The sequence below is a fragment of the Salmo salar genome, chromosome 09 (assembly GCF_965601325.2).
Source record: "Salmo salar chromosome 09, fSalSal1, whole genome shotgun sequence".
Taxonomy (NCBI): domain Eukaryota; kingdom Metazoa; phylum Chordata; class Actinopteri; order Salmoniformes; family Salmonidae; genus Salmo; species Salmo salar.
The window spans coordinates 1,794,976-1,813,725 of NC_138299.1; the positions used below are offsets into that span (position 1 = coordinate 1,794,976).

The 18,750-nt window shown below is 42.9% G+C and overlaps 1 protein-coding gene across 1 annotated transcript in view; it reads left to right on the top strand.

The window, feature by feature from the left end:
- LOC106610629 (MAM domain-containing glycosylphosphatidylinositol anchor protein 2) overlaps positions 1-18,750 on the top strand; it is a 233,934-nt gene that overhangs the window by 101,487 nt on the left and 113,697 nt on the right. The window contains exons 5-7 of the mRNA XM_045723335.2: positions 1,842-1,974; positions 3,463-3,732; positions 17,730-18,059. Of these exons, the coding sequence (XP_045579291.1) occupies positions 1,842-1,974; positions 3,463-3,732; positions 17,730-18,059 (733 nt within the window). The remainder of the gene's footprint in view (positions 1-1,841; positions 1,975-3,462; positions 3,733-17,729; positions 18,060-18,750) is intronic.

Below are 18,750 nucleotides of genomic sequence, written 5' to 3' on the forward strand. Positions count from 1 at the left end.
GGAACGGCACCTCCGTACCTTCAGGCTCTGATCAGGCCCTACACCCAAACAAGGGCACTGCGTTCATCCACCTCTGGCCTGCTCGCCTCCCTACCTCTGAGGAAGCACAGTTCCCGCTCAGCCCAGTCAAAACTGTTCGCTGCTCTGGCACCCCAATGGTGGAACAAGCTCCCTCACGACGCCAGGACAGCGGAGTCAATCACCACCTTCCGGAGACACCTGAAACCCCACCTCTTCAAGGAATACCTGGGATAGGATAAAGTTATCCTTCTAACCCCCCCCCCCCCCCCCCCCTTAAAAGATTTAGATGCACTATTGTAAAGTGGTTGTTCCACTGGATATCATAAGGTGAATGCACCAATTTGTAAGTCGCTCTGGATAAGAGCGTCTGCTAAATGACTTAAATGTAAATGTAATCTTCATCAGATGACACTCCTAGGACATTATGTTATACAATACAAGCATGTTTTGTTCAATCAAGTTCATATTTATATCAAAAAACTGCTTTTTACATTAGCATGTGACGTTCAGAACTAGCATTCCCACCACAAACTTCCAGTGAATTTACTAAATTACTCACGATAAACGTTCACAAAAAGCATAACAATTATTTTAAGAATTATAGATACAGAACTCCTTTATGCAATCGCGGTGTCAGATTTTAAAATAGCTTTTCGGTGAAAGCACATTTTGCAATATTCTGAGTAGATAGCCCGGCCATCATGGCTAGCTATTTTGACATCCACCAAGTTTGGCACTCACCAAACTCAGATTTACTATAAGAAAAATTGGATTACCTTTGCTGTTCTTCGTCAGAATGCACTCCCAGGACTTCTAGTTTACACCCAATGTTGTTTTGGTTCCAAATAATCCATAGTTATATCCAAATAGCGCCGTTTTGTTCTTGCGTTCAAGACACTATCCGATAGCGTTCAAGACAATATCGTGACAAAAAATTTCAAAATATTCCATTACCGTACTTCGAAGCATGTCAAACGCTGTTTAAAATCAATTTTTATGCGATTTTCTCTTAAAATAGCGATAATATTCCGACCGGGAGACGTTGTTTTCGTTCAAAGACTGAAAATGTAAAATGGACTCTTCACGTGCACACGCGCACCCGTTTCATTGTTCACAGATCGACCACTATCCAAATGCGCTACTGTTTTTCAGCCAGGGACTGCAGAGTCATCATTCCCCGTTCTGATGCCTTCTGAGAGCCTATGGGAGCCTTAGAAAGTGTCACGTTACAGCAGAGATCCTCTATTTTCGATAGAGATGACACAGAATGCCAAGAAATGGTCAGAGAGGGCACTTCCTGTATGCAATCTTCTCAGGTTTTGGCCTGCCATATGAGTTCTGTTATACTCACAGACACCATTCAAACCGTTTTAGAAACTTTAGGGTGTTTTCTATCTGAATCAAACAATTACATGCATATTGTAGTTTCTGGGCAGGAGTAATAACCAGATTAAATCGGGTACGTTTTTTATCCGGCCGTGAAAATACTGCCCCCTATCCTAAACAGGTTAATATGCATACATGTGTGTTAATATGCAAATATGCTTGTATGCATCTTGACATTTGTCCCAAGCGCACCGCTTCAAGCACATCCAAATAGACAGCTAATGAATTTCATGAAACTGAAAGCTCGGTGTAAAGATAATACTCCTAGTTTGAGGACGGGGAATGAGCTCATTGTTGAAGCACTGCCAAGGAAGCTCTTTGATGAGGATGAGGCGACGAGACCAGTTCAATACCGCTGCTATCTTACTTTGTAAGACACATTAAGAGTGACAGGCGGCACATCACTTTACACTGTTTCTCTTTCTGAGTTGCAGGGGGAGACCAAGATTCTAAAGCTGAAGAACCTTCGACCTCAGGATTACGCCAACTACAGCTGTATCGCCTCTGTCCGGAATGTGTGCGGCATCCCCGAGAAGAATGTTCTCTTCAAACTCTCTAACAAAACAGGTAAACCTTTGGGGCGGCTGAGAACACTGTTCTGTATTGTTTAGCACTCATAACATCAAGGATCTGGCAATTCCGCCTATGAAAAGCTGCAGAATTGCTGGATTCATTACGGATGGGAATCCTGTAGGCTCGCCATTTTTCTCTGTGATGCTTCACCCATATATAGGGCCAATAATGATAGAGGAGAAAGCACTCGGTCCTAATACACCGCCCTGCGGGTTTCCTGCTCCGGCCCTATACCCCCTAACCAACATTGATTAGACTTACAGTGTATGTGAGCAGACTTGCTTATGCCGTGCTAGTAAATGTATTTATCCCACTGGTTGGCATTGGGATGCCATGTGCCTATTGATAAACCTATAAAGGTTATGAACTTACAAACGTAAAACCTATCATCAACTATACAGCTACACTATAGAACCGAATATGAACTAGTCACGGAATAGGATATGCTATTGTCGAACATCTCATTCCAAAATCATGGGCAATAATATGGAGTTGCTCCCTTTGCTGCTATAACAGCCTCCACTCTTCTGGGAATGCTTTCCATTAGATGTGGAAACATTGCTGCGGGGACTTGCTTCCATTCAGCCTCGAGAATTAGTGAGGTCGGGCACTGATGTTCGGCGATTAGGCTTGGCTCGCAGTTGGCGTTCCAATTCATCCCAAAGGTGTTCGATGGGGTTGAGGTCAGGGCTCTGTGCAGGCTAGTCAAGTTCTTCCACACCGATCTTGGGGCCGGTAGCGTTCTCCTGGCGTCCGCCAAACCCGTCCGTCAGACTGCCAGATGGTGAAGCATGATTCATCACTCCAGAGAACGCGTTTCCACTGCTCCAGAGTCCAATGGCGGCTGAGCCGTTGTTACTCAGATGAAAGTAAGGCGTTGTTGCTCAGATGATGGTGCCGTGTTGAAAGTCACTGAGCTCTTCAGTAAGGCCATTCTACTGCCAATGTTTGTCTATGGAGATTGCATGGCTGGGTGCTCAATTTTATACACCTGTCAGCAATGGGTGTGGCTGAAATAGCCAAATTCACTAATTTGGAGGGGTGTCCACATACTCAGTTTACAGCAGCTGCAGTACCTATTGACTTGTTTGTTGACTTTTGACTAATCTCTCATGGACAGATGTACGTAACATAAATGGTATTGTAACATCTCTCAATAGACTGTGGGATGGAACAAATAATGAGTAACAATTGTTCCGGTGCGAAGATTTTTCGTCATTGATTATATGGACAATATCAGAATTTTGCAGGTGTACGCATCTTTTGAATTTCGGAAGGTGTGGGAACATTTGGCCCATGCTTTGGCTGAGAGTTTCCGTTGTCGTTTCAGGTTTCTAGTTTTATTTCTCATAACTCTCATCTCAAGAACCTAATTGAGTAGCTGGCAGCAGATAAAAATTATGGGTTGCCGAGATTTAACTATTGACTTGTTTCATACAGACATACATTATAATGCATTCTACTTATTCCTGTGGTTTCAAGCATCCCCCACCATTAAACTGCTGGTGGAGGACCCTATCGTGGTGAACCCCGGGCAGTCCGTGACCCTGGTGTGTGTGACCTCCGGTGGGGAGCCAACACCCACCCTCACCTGGGTGCGCAACACGGATGAGCTGTCCAAGAAAAGCCGACTCAACGGGGGAACCCTCACGCTGCCCGCCATCTCCATGGAGGAAGCAGGAGTCTACAGTTGCGTGGCCAGCAACAACGTCGGCAACCCGGCTAAGAAGTCCACTGCCATCGTGGTCCGAGGTAAGGCCCTGGAGGTAATGCATTGGTCCCGGACAAGCCTCCATTTGTTACCTTTATCCCGGACAAACTCTCAAAATATGACTAAAACAGTTAGGTAGCATAAGGACAAGCCTGACTCTGTCTAGGAGAACAGTAGCTAGGATCGTCTAGGGGCTAAACCTTCACGTAATTATTGCATTGAGGTCAGTGGAAGATTTGCACAAACAATGGAATTACATGCACATGTATCTCAAGTTAGGATTCAGGCCTTAGTGAATTACCTGAATGGTGTCCATTCTACACTCAGAAAAACGGGTTCCAAAAGGTTTCTTTGGCTGTCCCCATAGGAGAACCCTTTTGGGTTCCATGTAGAACCCTCTGTAGAAAGGTTCTACTTTGAATCCAAAGGGGTTGTACCTGGAACCAAAAGCGTTCTATGTGCATCCAAAAATGATTATTCAAAGAGTTCTCCTATGGGGACAGCCAAAGAACCCTTTATTAACATAGCATATTTTTTTCTAAGCGTGTACAAGGTCATATCAGATGTGGATGCTCAATTAAACGTGTAAAGAATCTTTGGAAACTGGTCTATTCTGACCAAATGGCACCAATGCGTGTTTGATTCCCCTCTAAAAGCCTTGCCACTGGGCTGTGTGTGTGTGTGTGTGTGTGTGTGTAGTCAGTGAATTACTATCAGGGCCAGAGATATGATATAACTCTCGGGGGACAAATGAGTAAGATCAAAGAAAACGAACGCATGCTTACTGTTTGATGCTCCCAGTAGCACCCTCTTTTATTGATTCCTATGCAATTATGTTTTTTACCCCGGCTTCTGTGATATACTCTTGGATTTTTGTGATGCTACTTTACCTCCTGAAAAGGACTAGAAAGACGTAAGCCATTGTTTTCCACAAGTACATAGAGTAGCCAGCCAAATAGAAAAAGTAGCCAGTCAGGGTTAGAATTATTTTGCCGAAGTAGCTCTATTTTGGTGTCCTCTGGCAGTGGTGTAAAATACTTTAAAGTACTACTTAAGTAGTTTTGATATTTTTTGACAACTTTTACTTCACTAGATTCCTAAAGAAAAGAATGTACTTTTACTCAATACATTTTCCCTGACACACAAAAGTACTTGTTACATTTTGAATGCTTAGCAGGAGAGGAAAATGGTAAAATTCACACACTTATCAAAAGAACATCCCTGGTTATCGCTACTGCCTCTGATCTGGTGGACTCACTAAACACATACTTTGTTTGCAAATTTTGGCTCAGTGTTAGTGTGCCCATGACTATCCGTATATTAAAAAAAATATTACAAATTGTGCCGTCTGGTTTGCTTAATATAAGGAATTTGAAATTATTTTGATACGTAAGTATATTTTAGCAATTATATTTACTTTTGTTACTTAGATATATAATCGGCAAAACCCTTAGGCCTACTAGTAGCATTTGCAAATTAGGCTACACTGACTGATGAGACGAGAGCCATTCACTTTAGCGTCACTGTCTGGCAAACCCCGACATCCAACACGCTTAGAAAAAAGGGTTCCAAAAGGGTTTTTCGGTTGTCCCCATAGGAGAACCATTTTTGGATCCAGGTAGAAGTACAGTAGATCAGGGGTGGGCAATTCCAGTCCTCGAGGGCCTGATTGGTATCACAGTTTTGCCCCAGCTTCAGCTAACACACCTGACTCCAATAATCACCTTATCATGATCTTCAGTTTAGAATGCAATTCGATTAATCAGCTGTGTTTACTAGGGATGGAGAAAAAGTGTGACACCAATCAGGTCCTCGAGGACTGGAGTTGCCCGCCCCTGCAGTAGATAATATGGAAGACACTGCTTAAGCATTGCAACAGAGGAGTGCAAATGTACTACTTTTTAACCCACCCACCCCTTTCTCTTGCCTCAGACAAGCACCCACTCAGACTCGATCTAGGAGAAACTGTGAGTCAAATTCTAATGGGGCTGGACCATATGTGGTCTATTATGGCTGCTACAGCAATGGTTTACACCCGTATGTTTATATGGTCATTAGTACGATCAAACGTTCATTCCGCCTCTTGCGTCTTAATAATTTTTCTGTCACAAATTTCTGTAATCAAACGTTTCTAGCCAGCCAGCAAACAGAATTGCGGGTACCACCCCAAAAAGTCATTTTCATTCCACTCATGAGGCTCAGAAACTTTAACTTGCCAGGGCAAATGCTGCAGCAGCTGTTGCATCTTATTTCACAGTCACCCCCTCTTCAAAGCGGATCGTCTGTGCGCAGACATCTGCTGGCACCTCGGGACGGGTATAAGCTGCAGGTTTTGAGAGGAGATCCATTTATGTCTGTGGAGTCTTGGGCCCTGACAGCACACTAAGTCCGATAACAGAAAGCTCCACATTTGCATGGGGAAGGAGAATGTTTGTGTATGTGTGTGTGTGTGTGTGTGTGTGTGTTTTGGGAGGTGGAGAGCGGTGGTTAGTTAGCGGGATTCAGATGTTTTGCAAGGGCAGGAGATCAGTCCGTTGAGAGAAGGACTGGAGGCAGCTCAGGCTAGGAGCTCAGCTAGAGAGACCCTGGGTGGTAGAAGACCCAAAGGGAAAGGCAATACTGACTCCACACTCAGCATTTTTGGTCTACTATGGAGAAAAAGCACATCCATACATTCCAATCTAGGATTTGTGACAGTCTTCATCCAAAGTATTGTTTTGGTTCTTTGTGGAAAGATTGCCACTCTTAGTCTGTAAAAACCTCAAAGGACATTGAATACTGTAGTGTGAATGTGTAGTAAGTGTTGAAATACTATAGAATCGGGATGCTTGTGCTCAACGTACGATATAATAATTACATCATACTGGTGAAGGTGTTCCAGTGTAACCACATGATACGGCAACCAAGGAGATTACAGAGTGGCAGCCGCTGTATTATACTACGGTTTTGTAGACGCTCGCAAAAAATGTGTTAGAGTGAACAGTTGTCTCCCTGGTCCTTCATCAAAGTTCTTCTACACAGGCTTTATGGATGAGAAACATATAACAGACAACTCATCAGACAATAACCTTGATATGGTCTGTGCTGTGCAGCCGCTCTGAGGGGTCGTTCATTCGACTGCCTCTCTCAAATAAGATATTCAGCCTCCGGTGACTTGGAGAGACATTTACAAGCTCTGCCACGCTGCCCCACAGCACAGATTGTAGAATCTAATTTGTGGGGTAGCAGCAGAGGGGGATTGCTCTTACATTTAAGTAATTTAGGGTTTAGTGCCTTGCTCAAGACTACATCTACAATTTCTTCACCTAGTCTGCTCAGGAGTTGAACCAGCAACCTTTCTGTTACTGGCCCAATGCTCTTAACCGCTAGATTACCTGCCGCCCATGTAATCTCATTGTGTTTCTTGCCACTTTACTCTGGGTCCACTTACGTTGGGCTTTAATAGTAATAGATGCATGCACTGTACAAAAGAGACTAACTCTTTCTGGACCTTTTCTGAGAGTGGGGGCTGGACGGTGGAAATCCAGCCTCCCTTAGCATCCTGCTTGGAGTAAACTGGCAGGTATACCCTCAGCAATGATAACATCATCAATAAAATAAATGGCAGGCGCACTTTAGCCATCGTAATACAACCGGACTGTGAAACGCGTCAAATATCTTGAGAGGGGCCATTCAGTATTTCAGTGCTTTTGAAGGCGTTCGGTAGGAGGAAAATTACCTGACTCTGTGGTTTATAACTTATTTAGCAGTCGAGGTGGCGGGCAGGTAGGTAGAGCCGGGCTGGGGGTGAGCCGGGCTTGCTGACCATGCAACTCACCCATTTTATTAATTTACACATATCTCCACTTGGTCTGTTTCTCCATGAGGCAAACAGAATAGGCAGTTGAGATACAGTATATTTAGTTTTCTTTGGGGGGGCAAACAGTCCAGTTATACTGCATAGATTCCATTATATAACGGGAGTCCTGGGCAGGTGGCAGCACTAGTGTTTGCCTCAGCAGAAAAAGGCCTGATCAATGGCCTTTTCTGGCTGTCAGTCTGGCCTAATTGATGAGTGGGCCGCTATCGAAGAAACTGTCCTCATTAAAAGCAGGTGGAGGATCGTGCAAGTGCTCTCTGTGGTTATGGTATGTTTTTGGGGGGTTAATGTTACAAAGAAAAGTCAATGCTCTTTCTGAACTGTATTTCTCTCACACTCTCTGGGATCTACTGGAAGGTTTTAGGGTTTAGGTGGTTGGGGCATTTCCTGACAAATTGGGTTGTATCAATGACAATACAGATTGAATTTGGTTTGATTGGAATTGACCATGGCTGCATATCTGCACAATGCTCTATTGTTGTATGGCATCTGAGTAATCAGAGCTAGAAAGAATTTAATTCGTTTCCAGGATTTTCTACGATCTACTTGCTCGAATTGTGGGAAGATATAGGTAGGCCAATTCTTAATTAAAGCATACATAATTCCAACTGAGGTTCCATCTGAGAAGCCTGGACTCTAGTAAGGTCGTATCCAAGGAAACAAACCATTTTTTTTGTCACTGAAAGATTGAGGTCAGCGTTAGCGCTTAAAAAACTTATTGCGGATCAAATCCCTTTAGCGGGATCGATTTGACAACAGCCAGTGAAATTGCAGGGCGCCAAATTCAAAACAACAAAAATCTCATAATTAAAATTCCTCAAACATACAAGTATTATCCACCATTTTAAAGATAATCCAACCACAGTGTCCGATTTCAAAAAGGCTTTACAGCGAAAGCACACCAAACGATTGTTAGGTCAGCACCTAGTCACAAAAAAAACATACAGCCATTTTCCAGCCAAAGAGAGGAGTCACAAAAAGCAGAAATAGAGATAAAATTAATCACTAACCTTTGGTGATCTCCATCAGATGGCACTCATAGGACTTCATGTTACACAATACATGTATGTTTTGTTCGATAAAGTTCATATTTATATCCAAAAATCTCAGTTTACATTGGTGTGTTATGTTCAGTAAGGTTTTGCCTCCAAAACCTCTGGTGACTTTGCAGAGAGCCACATCAATTTACAGAAATACTTATCATTAACTTTGATAAAATATACAAGTGTTATGCACAGAATTAAAGATACACTTCTCCTTAATGCAACCGCTGTGTCAGATTTTCAAAAAAGCTTCACGGCGAAAGCACACTTTGCAATATTCTGAGTACAGCGCTCAGACACCAAAACAAGCCATACAGATACCCGCCATGTTGGAGTCAACAGAAGTCAAAAATAGCATTATAAATAGTCACTTACCTTTGATGATCTTCATCGGAATGCACTCCCAGGAATCCCAGTTCCACAATAAATGTTCATTTTGTTCGATAAAGTTAATCTTTATGTCCAAATACCTCCATTTTGTTCGCGCGTTAGGTTCACTATTCCAAATGCAAGGTGCGCACTTACTAAGTCCAGACAAAAAGTCAAAAAAGTTATACTACAGTTTGTAGAAACATGTCAAACGATGTATAGAATCAATCTTTAGGATGTTTTTAATCATAAATCTTCAATAAAATTCCAACCGGACAATTCCTTTGTCTTTAGGAATGAAGAGGAACTCAGCTCGCTCACAAGGCTGCGCACGTGACTGAGCTCATGCCTTTTTTCCAGACACCTGATTCCATTAGCTCTTATTCTCTTCCCATTCACAGTAGTTCTAAAGACTGTTGACATCTAGTGGAAACCTTAGGAAGTGCAATATGACCCCATTTACACTGTATATTGGATAGGCAATCACTTGAAAAACTACAAGCCTCAGATTTCCCACTTCCTGGTTGGATTTTTCTCAGGTTTTCGCCTGCCACATGAGTTCTGTTGTACTCACAGACATCATTCAAACAGTTTTAGAAACTTCAGAGTGTTTTCTATCCAAATCTACTAATAATATGCATATCCTAGCTTCTGGGCCTGAGTAGCAGGCAGTTTACTCTGGGCACGCTTTTCATCCGGATGTGAAAATACTGCCCCCTAGCCGAAAGAGGATTTATTAAGTGGCTTGATCTTAGACAATGTTTTTAGCAATTTGTTTTCTTGTTTTCATTGAAGTAGCCCTTTTTAAATCGCTTGTTAGAGTATGAAATCTATGACTCTCAGATGAAAGCTACACCTGTACACTAAATCCATGTACCACCAAGGGAAATGGCATGTCCCTTACTGTGTAGCATCAAACATAGTGCAGCGTTAGACTTCCCTCTCGAAAGCATTTTTTTAAGTTACTTTCTAGAGTTAGCTCAAGTGTCAGGATTAACAGCCCTGTTGAGATGAACAAATTGAAATTAAATTAAACCCAGGACTTGACGGAACTCGGCTCTCTGCCTTGCAAGTTACTTTCCTAGACTATCTGTGTGAAGATTGGTCTAACACACCGTCTCGTAAGTAGTAATATAAAAGCTCTGTTGATAATGGCTGTATGCATGGTAGGGATTCCCAATCACCACACCTCAAAGACTTTATGCGCTCATCGAAGGAAATTCCAGCCTTTCCGGCTCAATTACGATATCGATTAAGTTGCAAATTCGCCAACAAGAGGTGAGCCAAGCTGACCCCTTGCATGCAGTGATCCGCCTGAGCTACCGCTGCATTTTTACTAGGGGCAGAGCGAGGGTATTATTTATACAGCCTTCCCCTAATGTTGCCACTTGGCTGCCCTCCGAACCCCCTTCGCCTTCGCAATAGGAACTTGTTACATTTGCTGCCCTGTATGTAAATCAGCATGTTAATCCGATTTTCAACAAATTTGTTCAAAAATAACTGATTGGCTCACAACGCATCCTATTTCATTAATGACTTGCAAATGAGGGCTGTTGGTGAGAGTGGTGCTATAGCAGGGGACAGTTGGTCGATGGCTGGCCAAGGACCCTAGAGTGAAGATGGAGAACCAGTGGACACTCTGGCGGGCAGATGGGGCTATTCTGTAGAAGTTCTCTAGGGAGAGGAGAAAAGGATTGGAGAGGCAAGGGAATGACAGAAAGGAGGAAAGGGAAGGAGAGCAGATAAGGAGGAGCATGAGGAGAGGGTGGAGAAGGAGGGAGAGGAGAGAGAAGGTGAGTAGAGGAGAGAAGATGGAGAGAGGGAAGAGGAGAGCAGAATAGAGCATGGGGAAAGGAGAGGATGGCAGGGGAGAAAGGGAGAGGGGAGGAGAAGAAGAGTAGAGTAGAGGAGGGGAGAGGACAGCAGAGAGCATCTGAAGCAGCGTGCCGATCTCTCTGAATGGTAATCACCAGTCCCACAGTGCTTTCTTTCCTGCCATGGAAACGCTTGCAGTCTACTCTGCTCAGCAGGTATGAGTAAAGGAGAGACGGATGGCAGGGTTACACAACTCATTCAGGGGGAGAGAGAATGCGTGTGACACAGGGACTGGCAGACAGGGCTTTTAAAAGGAGAATTCACAACATAGGTCGTGGATGTCTTTATCTGCAATGAAAACCACCATCATATGAGTGATGATTGATTTGATTTGAGACAATGCTCGCTAGGGTTGAATGGCGGAAACCGGTTACCGAGATTTATCGCCCAAAACCACTCCCTTTTCCAGGGGTAAATAACTGCAAGAAACCGGTAAATTCAAATAAATTATTTATATGAACAGCATGAAGTGAAATGGAACTGATAAATTATATGCAATGTCTAAATCTGGCTTCTCTACGGCCTTCTCTCTGCATGATGAATCATCAACGCTCAGGGTGGGGACAGACCATCTCAGTATGGAGCACAGTTCACAATGCATGTAGACCTATCATCTCATCACGGTAACTTTTTCTTGTGACAGGTAGGCCTACATTTGCTCAAGCATAGCCTATACTAAAGTATTATAAAGACTGAATGTACGTCTAATTTACACATCTCCATTTGGCTTTCGAAGGGTCACCTTATTTTTTAATTGTAAAGATTAAAAAAACATTATATTGCAGCTGCAGTTTTAAAACAGCCTATCACTTGAATATCGTTGCTTTAAATCAGTGCATGTGCGAGCACTCTCTCACATTCTTTCTCTCCCTCCATCAACTTCATTCAAATTCTATCCAAAATAGACCATCCTGTTCAAGATTGATATATAGGCCTATAGATAGATAGATAGATGTCCAAGCCTACCTCTTTCAGGTAATACATTCTATGCAGTATTAGCCTTATATTTAGCTAATGTATGTATGTAATAAGCTTCTAACTTGTAGCCTCTGTCTCTTGTGCAATACTCACCCAGCTGTGCTCCTCTGGCCTCTCTCCTTAAAAAATGCTCCTTAGCTCTTGGAGTCCCATGCAGGAAAAGCTAGACAAGAATAGCTTGCTGGACATACTTTTTTTTCGCATTTCTTATACCAATAGACTATTCAAAGAGGGACGCAATCTCTTGTTTGCTGAATGTTAAATACAGCAGCCTATAGAACTCACGGGTAGTTTGAAAGAAGAGCGAACACGTGATGGTGGTAGGCTAGCAGTTATTTATTCAGAGCCATAACTATTCAATCCAATTCTAGTTCTATATTATTCAAGCATGTCATTAGAATGATGAAGATAAGGATAACAAAACTTACTTCATTTAACTGTTGAAAGCGAGGTAGGAATAAATCAACGCTAGAGAGAGAAAGCTAATAACATTAGCCTCTCTACCTACTCAACAGCCAGTGGAATCCCGTGGCGCGTTATTCAAATACCTTAGAAATGCTATTACTTCAATTTCTCAAACATATGACTATTTTACACCATTTTAAAGACAAGACTCTCGTTAATCTAACCACACTGTCCGATTTCAAAAAGGCTTTACAACGAAAGCAAAACATTAGATTATGTCAGCAGAGTACCCAGCCAGAAATAATCAGACACCCATTTTTCAAGCTAGCATATAATGTCACATAAACCCAAACCACAGCTAAATGCAACACTAACCTTTGATGATCTTCATCAGATGACACCCCTAGGACATTATGTTATACAATACATGCATGTTTTGTTCAATCAAGTTCATATTTATATCAAAAACCAGCTTTTTACATTAGCATGTGACGTTCAGAACTAGCATTCCCACCACAAACTTCCAGTGAATTTACTAAATTACTCACGATAAACGTTCACAAAAAACATAACAATTATTTTAAGAATTATAGATACAGAACTCCTTTATGCAATCGCTATGTCCGATTTTAAAATAGCTTTTCGGCAAAAGCACATTTTGCAATATTCTGAGTAGATAGCCCAGCCATCATGACTAGCTATTTTGAACCCCACCAAGTTTGGCCCTCACCAAACTCCGATTTACTATTAGAAAAATTGGATTACCTTTGCTGTTCTTCGTCAGAATGCACTCCCAGGACTTCTACTTCAATAACAAATGTTGGTTTGGTTCAAAATAATCCATAGTTATGTTCAAATATCCTCTGTTTTGTTCGTGCGTTCAAGACACTATCCGAAGGGTGACGAAGGGTGACGCGCCCGACGCGTTTCGTGACATAAAAATTCTAAATATTCTGGCTGTCACAACCTGTCTTGGGGATGACTCACTTGCTATGAAACAATGGCACTGTGGCAGACACAGGCGCATACTCTGACAGTCAGAAAGTTGTAAAAACACTCCTGCACAAAATATTTGCAAGTACTGTATATCGGTCACCAGTGATATAAGCTGATTTAGCCTGCCTGCTGCTAGCAAGCTTCACTGACATTATTTTTTGTTGCCATGTTAGTAAAATGACTTACGTAACATTCAAGCACAAGGTGGATGTCATTACTTACAAAATAAATATTGTTGAATGAAGCTGGCTGATTGACTTCATGACTCCATCTGTAGTCACTTACTACTAATGTAGCCCTACTGTATGAGTGAGTGACTTCACATTCATCATTCTAGCTTGATCCCGTGGTGCAGTGGTTTTCTCAAAGTCAGTGTCTTGGAGGCATTTTATTTTCATCTTGATTAATAGGGACAATATGATGCTTCACACACACTTGCCTGGGCTATTTTTAGGTGCCGGCCACTACGCAACTCTGGAGAGATGGCATATGGACTTACAACAAGCGTAAAACTAACATTTACAAATAAATTCACTGTTTGATTGTGAAAAATCATGTTTAAAGTAATATACGTTGTTTTGGGGAGTGTGGGAACAGCTATTTTTGTATTGGAAGTGGCTTTAACCTTTGAAGCTGCCTGCTCAAACATTTGAATTTAACTGAAGGCACAAATATTTTCCTGTTGTTTCAAAGTATTAGATACCAAATATATAGTAAATGGAAAAGGGCCTGAGAGACTACTGGTAGATCACTTATTTACGTCATTATAAATTGGTACATTGGAAATATTTTTTGCTAATATTTTTAATGCTTTTAGTGTCCTGCAAATATGCATATGAACTCTGAGGTAAATGGGGAAAGTGATGTTTATCGAAAACACTGTGGTAAAAAAATGTATGAGCCTCTTGTCGTGAAACATGTACCGCTGTCTTTGTGGGAAAGTGTGTGACAGTTACAATGAAGTCGGAAAACAAACAACCTCAAGTAATTTGTTCATTCACTAAAATACAACCTCTCTCAGAGAATCTGGGACTTTGGCTCTTATTTCTGCGCTCTTATTAGCCGTTCCTAATAAGTTTGGCCTGACCACATAACCTGACCAGGAAAGTCTCTCGGACCTACAATAGTTACAGAAGAAAACGTATGTGAACCCTTTAGAACTACCTGGATTTCTGCATAAATTGGTCATAAAATATACTGCTCAAAAAAATAAAGGGAACACTTAAACAACACAATGTAACTCCAAGTCAATCACACTTCTGTGAAATCAAACTGTCCACTTAGGAAGCAACACTGATTGACAATACATTTCACATGCTGTTGTGCAAATGGAATAGACAACAGGTGGAAATTATAGGCAATTAGCAAGACACCCCCAATAAAGGAGTGGTTCTGCAGGTGGTGACCACAGACCACTTCTCAGTTTCTATGCTTCCTGGCTGATGTTTTGGTCACTTTTGAATGCTGGCGGTGCTTTCACTCTAGTGGTAGCATGAGACGGAGTCTACAACCCACACAAGTGGCTCAGGTAGTGCAGCTCATCCAGGATGGCACATCAATGCGAGCTGTGGCAAGAAGGTTTGCTGTGTCTGTCAGCGTAGTGTCCAGAGCATGGAGGCGCTACCAGGAGACAGGCTAGTACATCAGGAGACGTGGCGGAGGCCGTAGGAGTGCAACAACCCAGCAGCAGGACCGCTACCTCCGCCTTTGTGCAAGGAGGAGCAGGAGAAGCACTGCCAGAGCCCTGCAAAATGACCTCCAGCAGGCCACAAATGTGCATGTGTCTGCTCAAACGGTCAGAAACAGACTCCATGAGGGTGGTATGAGGGCCCGACATCCACAGGTGGGGGTTGTGCTTACAGCCCAACACCGTGCAGGACGTTTGGCATTTTGCCAGAGAGCACCAAGATTGGCAAATTCGCCACTGGCGCCCTGTGCTCTTCACAGATGAAAGCAGGTTCACACTGAGCACATGTGACAGACGTGACAGAGTCTGGAGATGCCGTGGAGAACGTTCTGCTGCCTGCAACATCCTCCAGCATGACCGGTTTGGCGGTGGGTCAGTCATGGGGTGGGGTGGCATTTCTTTGGGGGGCCGCACAGCCCTCAATGTGCTCACCAGAGGTAGCCTGACTGCCATTAGGTACCGAGATGAGATCCTCAGACCCCTTGTGAGACCATATGCTGGTGCGGTTGGCCCTGGGTTCCTCCTAATGCAAGACAATGCTAGACCTCATGTGGCTGGAGTGTGTCAGCAGTTCCTGCAAGAGGAAGGCATTGATGCTATGGACTGGCCCGCCCGTTCCCCAGACCTGAATCCAATTGAGCACATCTGGGACATCATGTCTCGCTCCATCCACCAACGCCACGTTGCACCACAGACTGTCCAGGAGTTGGCAGATGCTTTAGTCCAGGTCTGGGAGGAGATCCCTCAGGAGACCATCCGCCACCTCATCAGGAGCATGCCCAGGCGTTGTAGGGAGGTCATACAGGCACGTGGAGGCCACACACACTACTGAGCCTCATTTTGACTTGTTTTAAGGACATTACATCAAAGTTGGATCAGGCTGTAGGGTGTTTTTCCACTTTAATTTTGAGTGTGACTCCAAATCCAGACCTCCATGGGTTGATAAATTGGATTTCCATTGATTATTTTTGTGTGATTTTGTTGTCAGCACATTCAACTATGTAAAGAAAAAAGTATTTAATAAGATTATTTCATTCATTCAGATCTAGGATGTGTTATTTTAGTGTTCCCTTTATTTTTTTGAGCAGTGTATTATCTGAACTTCATCTAAGTCACAACAATAGACCAACACAATCTACTTAAACTAATAACACACAAACAATTATAATTGTTTTGTGTTTATTGAACACAGCGTGTAAACATTCACAGTGCAGGTTGGAAAAAGTATGTGAACCCTTGTATTTAATTACAGGTTGACCCTCCTTTGGCAGCAATAACCTCAACCAAATGTTTTCTGTAGTTGTGGATCAGACCTGCACAACGGTCAGGAGGCATTTTGGACCATTCCTCTTTACAAAACTTTTTCAGTTCCACAATATTCTTGGGATGTCTGGTGTGAACTGCTCTCTTGAGGTCATGCCACAGCATCTCAATTGGGTTGAGGTCAGGACTCTGACTGGGTCACTCCAGAAGGCGTATTTTCTTCTGTTCAAGCCATTCTGTTGTTGATTTACTTCTGTCTTTTGGGTTGTTGTCCTGTTGCATCACCTAACTTCTGTTGAGCTTCAATTGGCGGACAGATAGCCTTACATTCTCCTGCAAAATGTCTTGATAAACTTGGGAATTCATTTTTCCGTCGATGATAGCAAGCTGTCCAGGCCCTGAGGCAGCAAAGCAGCCCCAAACCATGATGCTCCCTCCACCATAGTTTACAGTTGGGATGAGGTTTTGATGTTGGTGTGCTGTGCCTTTTTTTCTCCACACATAATGTTGTGTGTTCCTTCCGAACAACACAACTTTAGTTTCATCTGTCCACAGAATATTTTGCCAGTATCGCTGTGGAACATCAAGGTGCTCTTTTGCGAACTTCAGACGTGCAGCAAGGTTTTTTTTGGATAGCAGCGGCTTCTTCCATGGACACCATTCTTGTTTAGTGTTTTACATATTGTAGACTCGTCAACAGAGATGTTAGCATCTTCCAGAGATTTCGGTAAGTCTTTAGCTGACACTCTAGGATTCTGTGCTGTGCTCTTGCAGTCATCTTTGCAGGACAGCCACTCCAAGGGAGAGTAGCAACAGTGCTGAAATGTCAACATTTTTATAGACAATTTGTCTTACCGTGGACTGACTTTTAGAGATACTTTTGTAACCCTTTCCAGCTTTATGCAAGGCGACCATACTTTAATCTTAGGTCTTCTGAGATCTCTTTTGTTCGAGGCATGGTTCACATCCTATTCCTGTGAATAGTAAACTCAAATTTTGTTAATGTTTTTTATGGGGCAGGGCAGCTCTAACCAAAATCTCCAATCTCGTCTCATTGAGTCGACTCCAAGTTAGTTGACTCCTGACACCAATTAGCTTTTGAAGAAGTCATTAGCCTAGGGGTTCACATACTTCTTCCAACCTACACTGTGAATGTTTAAATTATGTATTCAAAATAGAAAAATACAATCATTTGTGTTATTAGTTTAAGCACACTGATGTGATAAAATGTGATCTGATCACATTATATGTAAAATGGGTTCACATACATTTTCTTGCCACTGTATAGTATACAATGACTTATACCCAGTGTTTTTTCTTGGTCTCTAAAGGGAGACGTGACTTCTGATTCTGGTTCTGACACCAAAATGATGCTAGCTAGCTTTGGTGAGCTAGCTTTCGTTCAGCCATCTTTATTAAAAACTGAAACTTTTTGTGTCCCCAGGTGGCAGCCATAATTATAAATACAATCAGTACAGTAAGGTTGCTTATTTATAGGAAAAACACGGAACCAAAATTCTTAGCATTAGTGCTGATGTTGCCTATTACTCTTTCTCTCCATAGGGCTAAAGAAGGGGCGCTTCTGGATCACGCCTGACCCGTACCACAACGACGACAACATCCAAATCGGCCGCGAGGTCAAGATCTCCTGCCAGGTAGAGGCAACGCCCGCTGAAGAGCTTCTGTTCAGTTGGCTGAAGAATGGCCGGCCGCTGCGCAGCTCGGAGCGCATGGTCATCACCCACACCGACCCCGACGTCCAGCCCGGCACTACCAACCTGGACATCATTGACCTCAAGTTCACAGACTTTGGCACGTACACCTGCGTGGCGGCGCTGAAGAACGGCGGCATCCCCGAAGTCAGCATCGATGTCAATATCTCTTCGACTACAGGTGAGCAATGGACTGTACTGTTGTCCTTCTAGTCGTTTAATAGGTTTTTGGCACAGTTGACTAAAGTAGCATATTGTAGGGCTCATCATTACAGGACGTCATAGGTTACAGCAGGGCTCTCTAACCCTGTTCCTGGAGAGCTACCCTTCTGTAGGTTTTCGCTCTAAACCCAGTTATATTTAACCTGATTCAGTTTATCTACCTGCTAATTATTAGAATCATGTGTGGTAGATTAGAGTTGGAGCAAAAACCTACAGGACAGTAGCTCTCCAGGAACAAGTTTGGAGAGCCCTGGGTTACAGGGATATGGAAAGTCATCAAGCTCTTTCAGTGTTTATGAAGGATGAGATGATGGGACAGCCCCTCCACACCCCTACCTAACCCTCTTAGTAGGCAATACACAAAGTACATACTACAGTATGTGTACTTCGATAGGAAGGACACGCCATGACTGAACGATGGGCAGACGTGGCAAAAACACAGACTTCCATTCATATACAGTCCATAAACCTTATGTGCTGGATTTTAAAGCATGATGAGTTTCCAGTAAAGTCCAGATTCTAATGGGAGTGTTTTCGGGCCAGATTGTTGGGATCTGTCCATTCAATCAGGTCTAAATCTGTCGCTAATATGCGCATTCCTACTTCCAAACCTACTGATTATTTACAGCCTGCTAGTGTACGGTCACCTG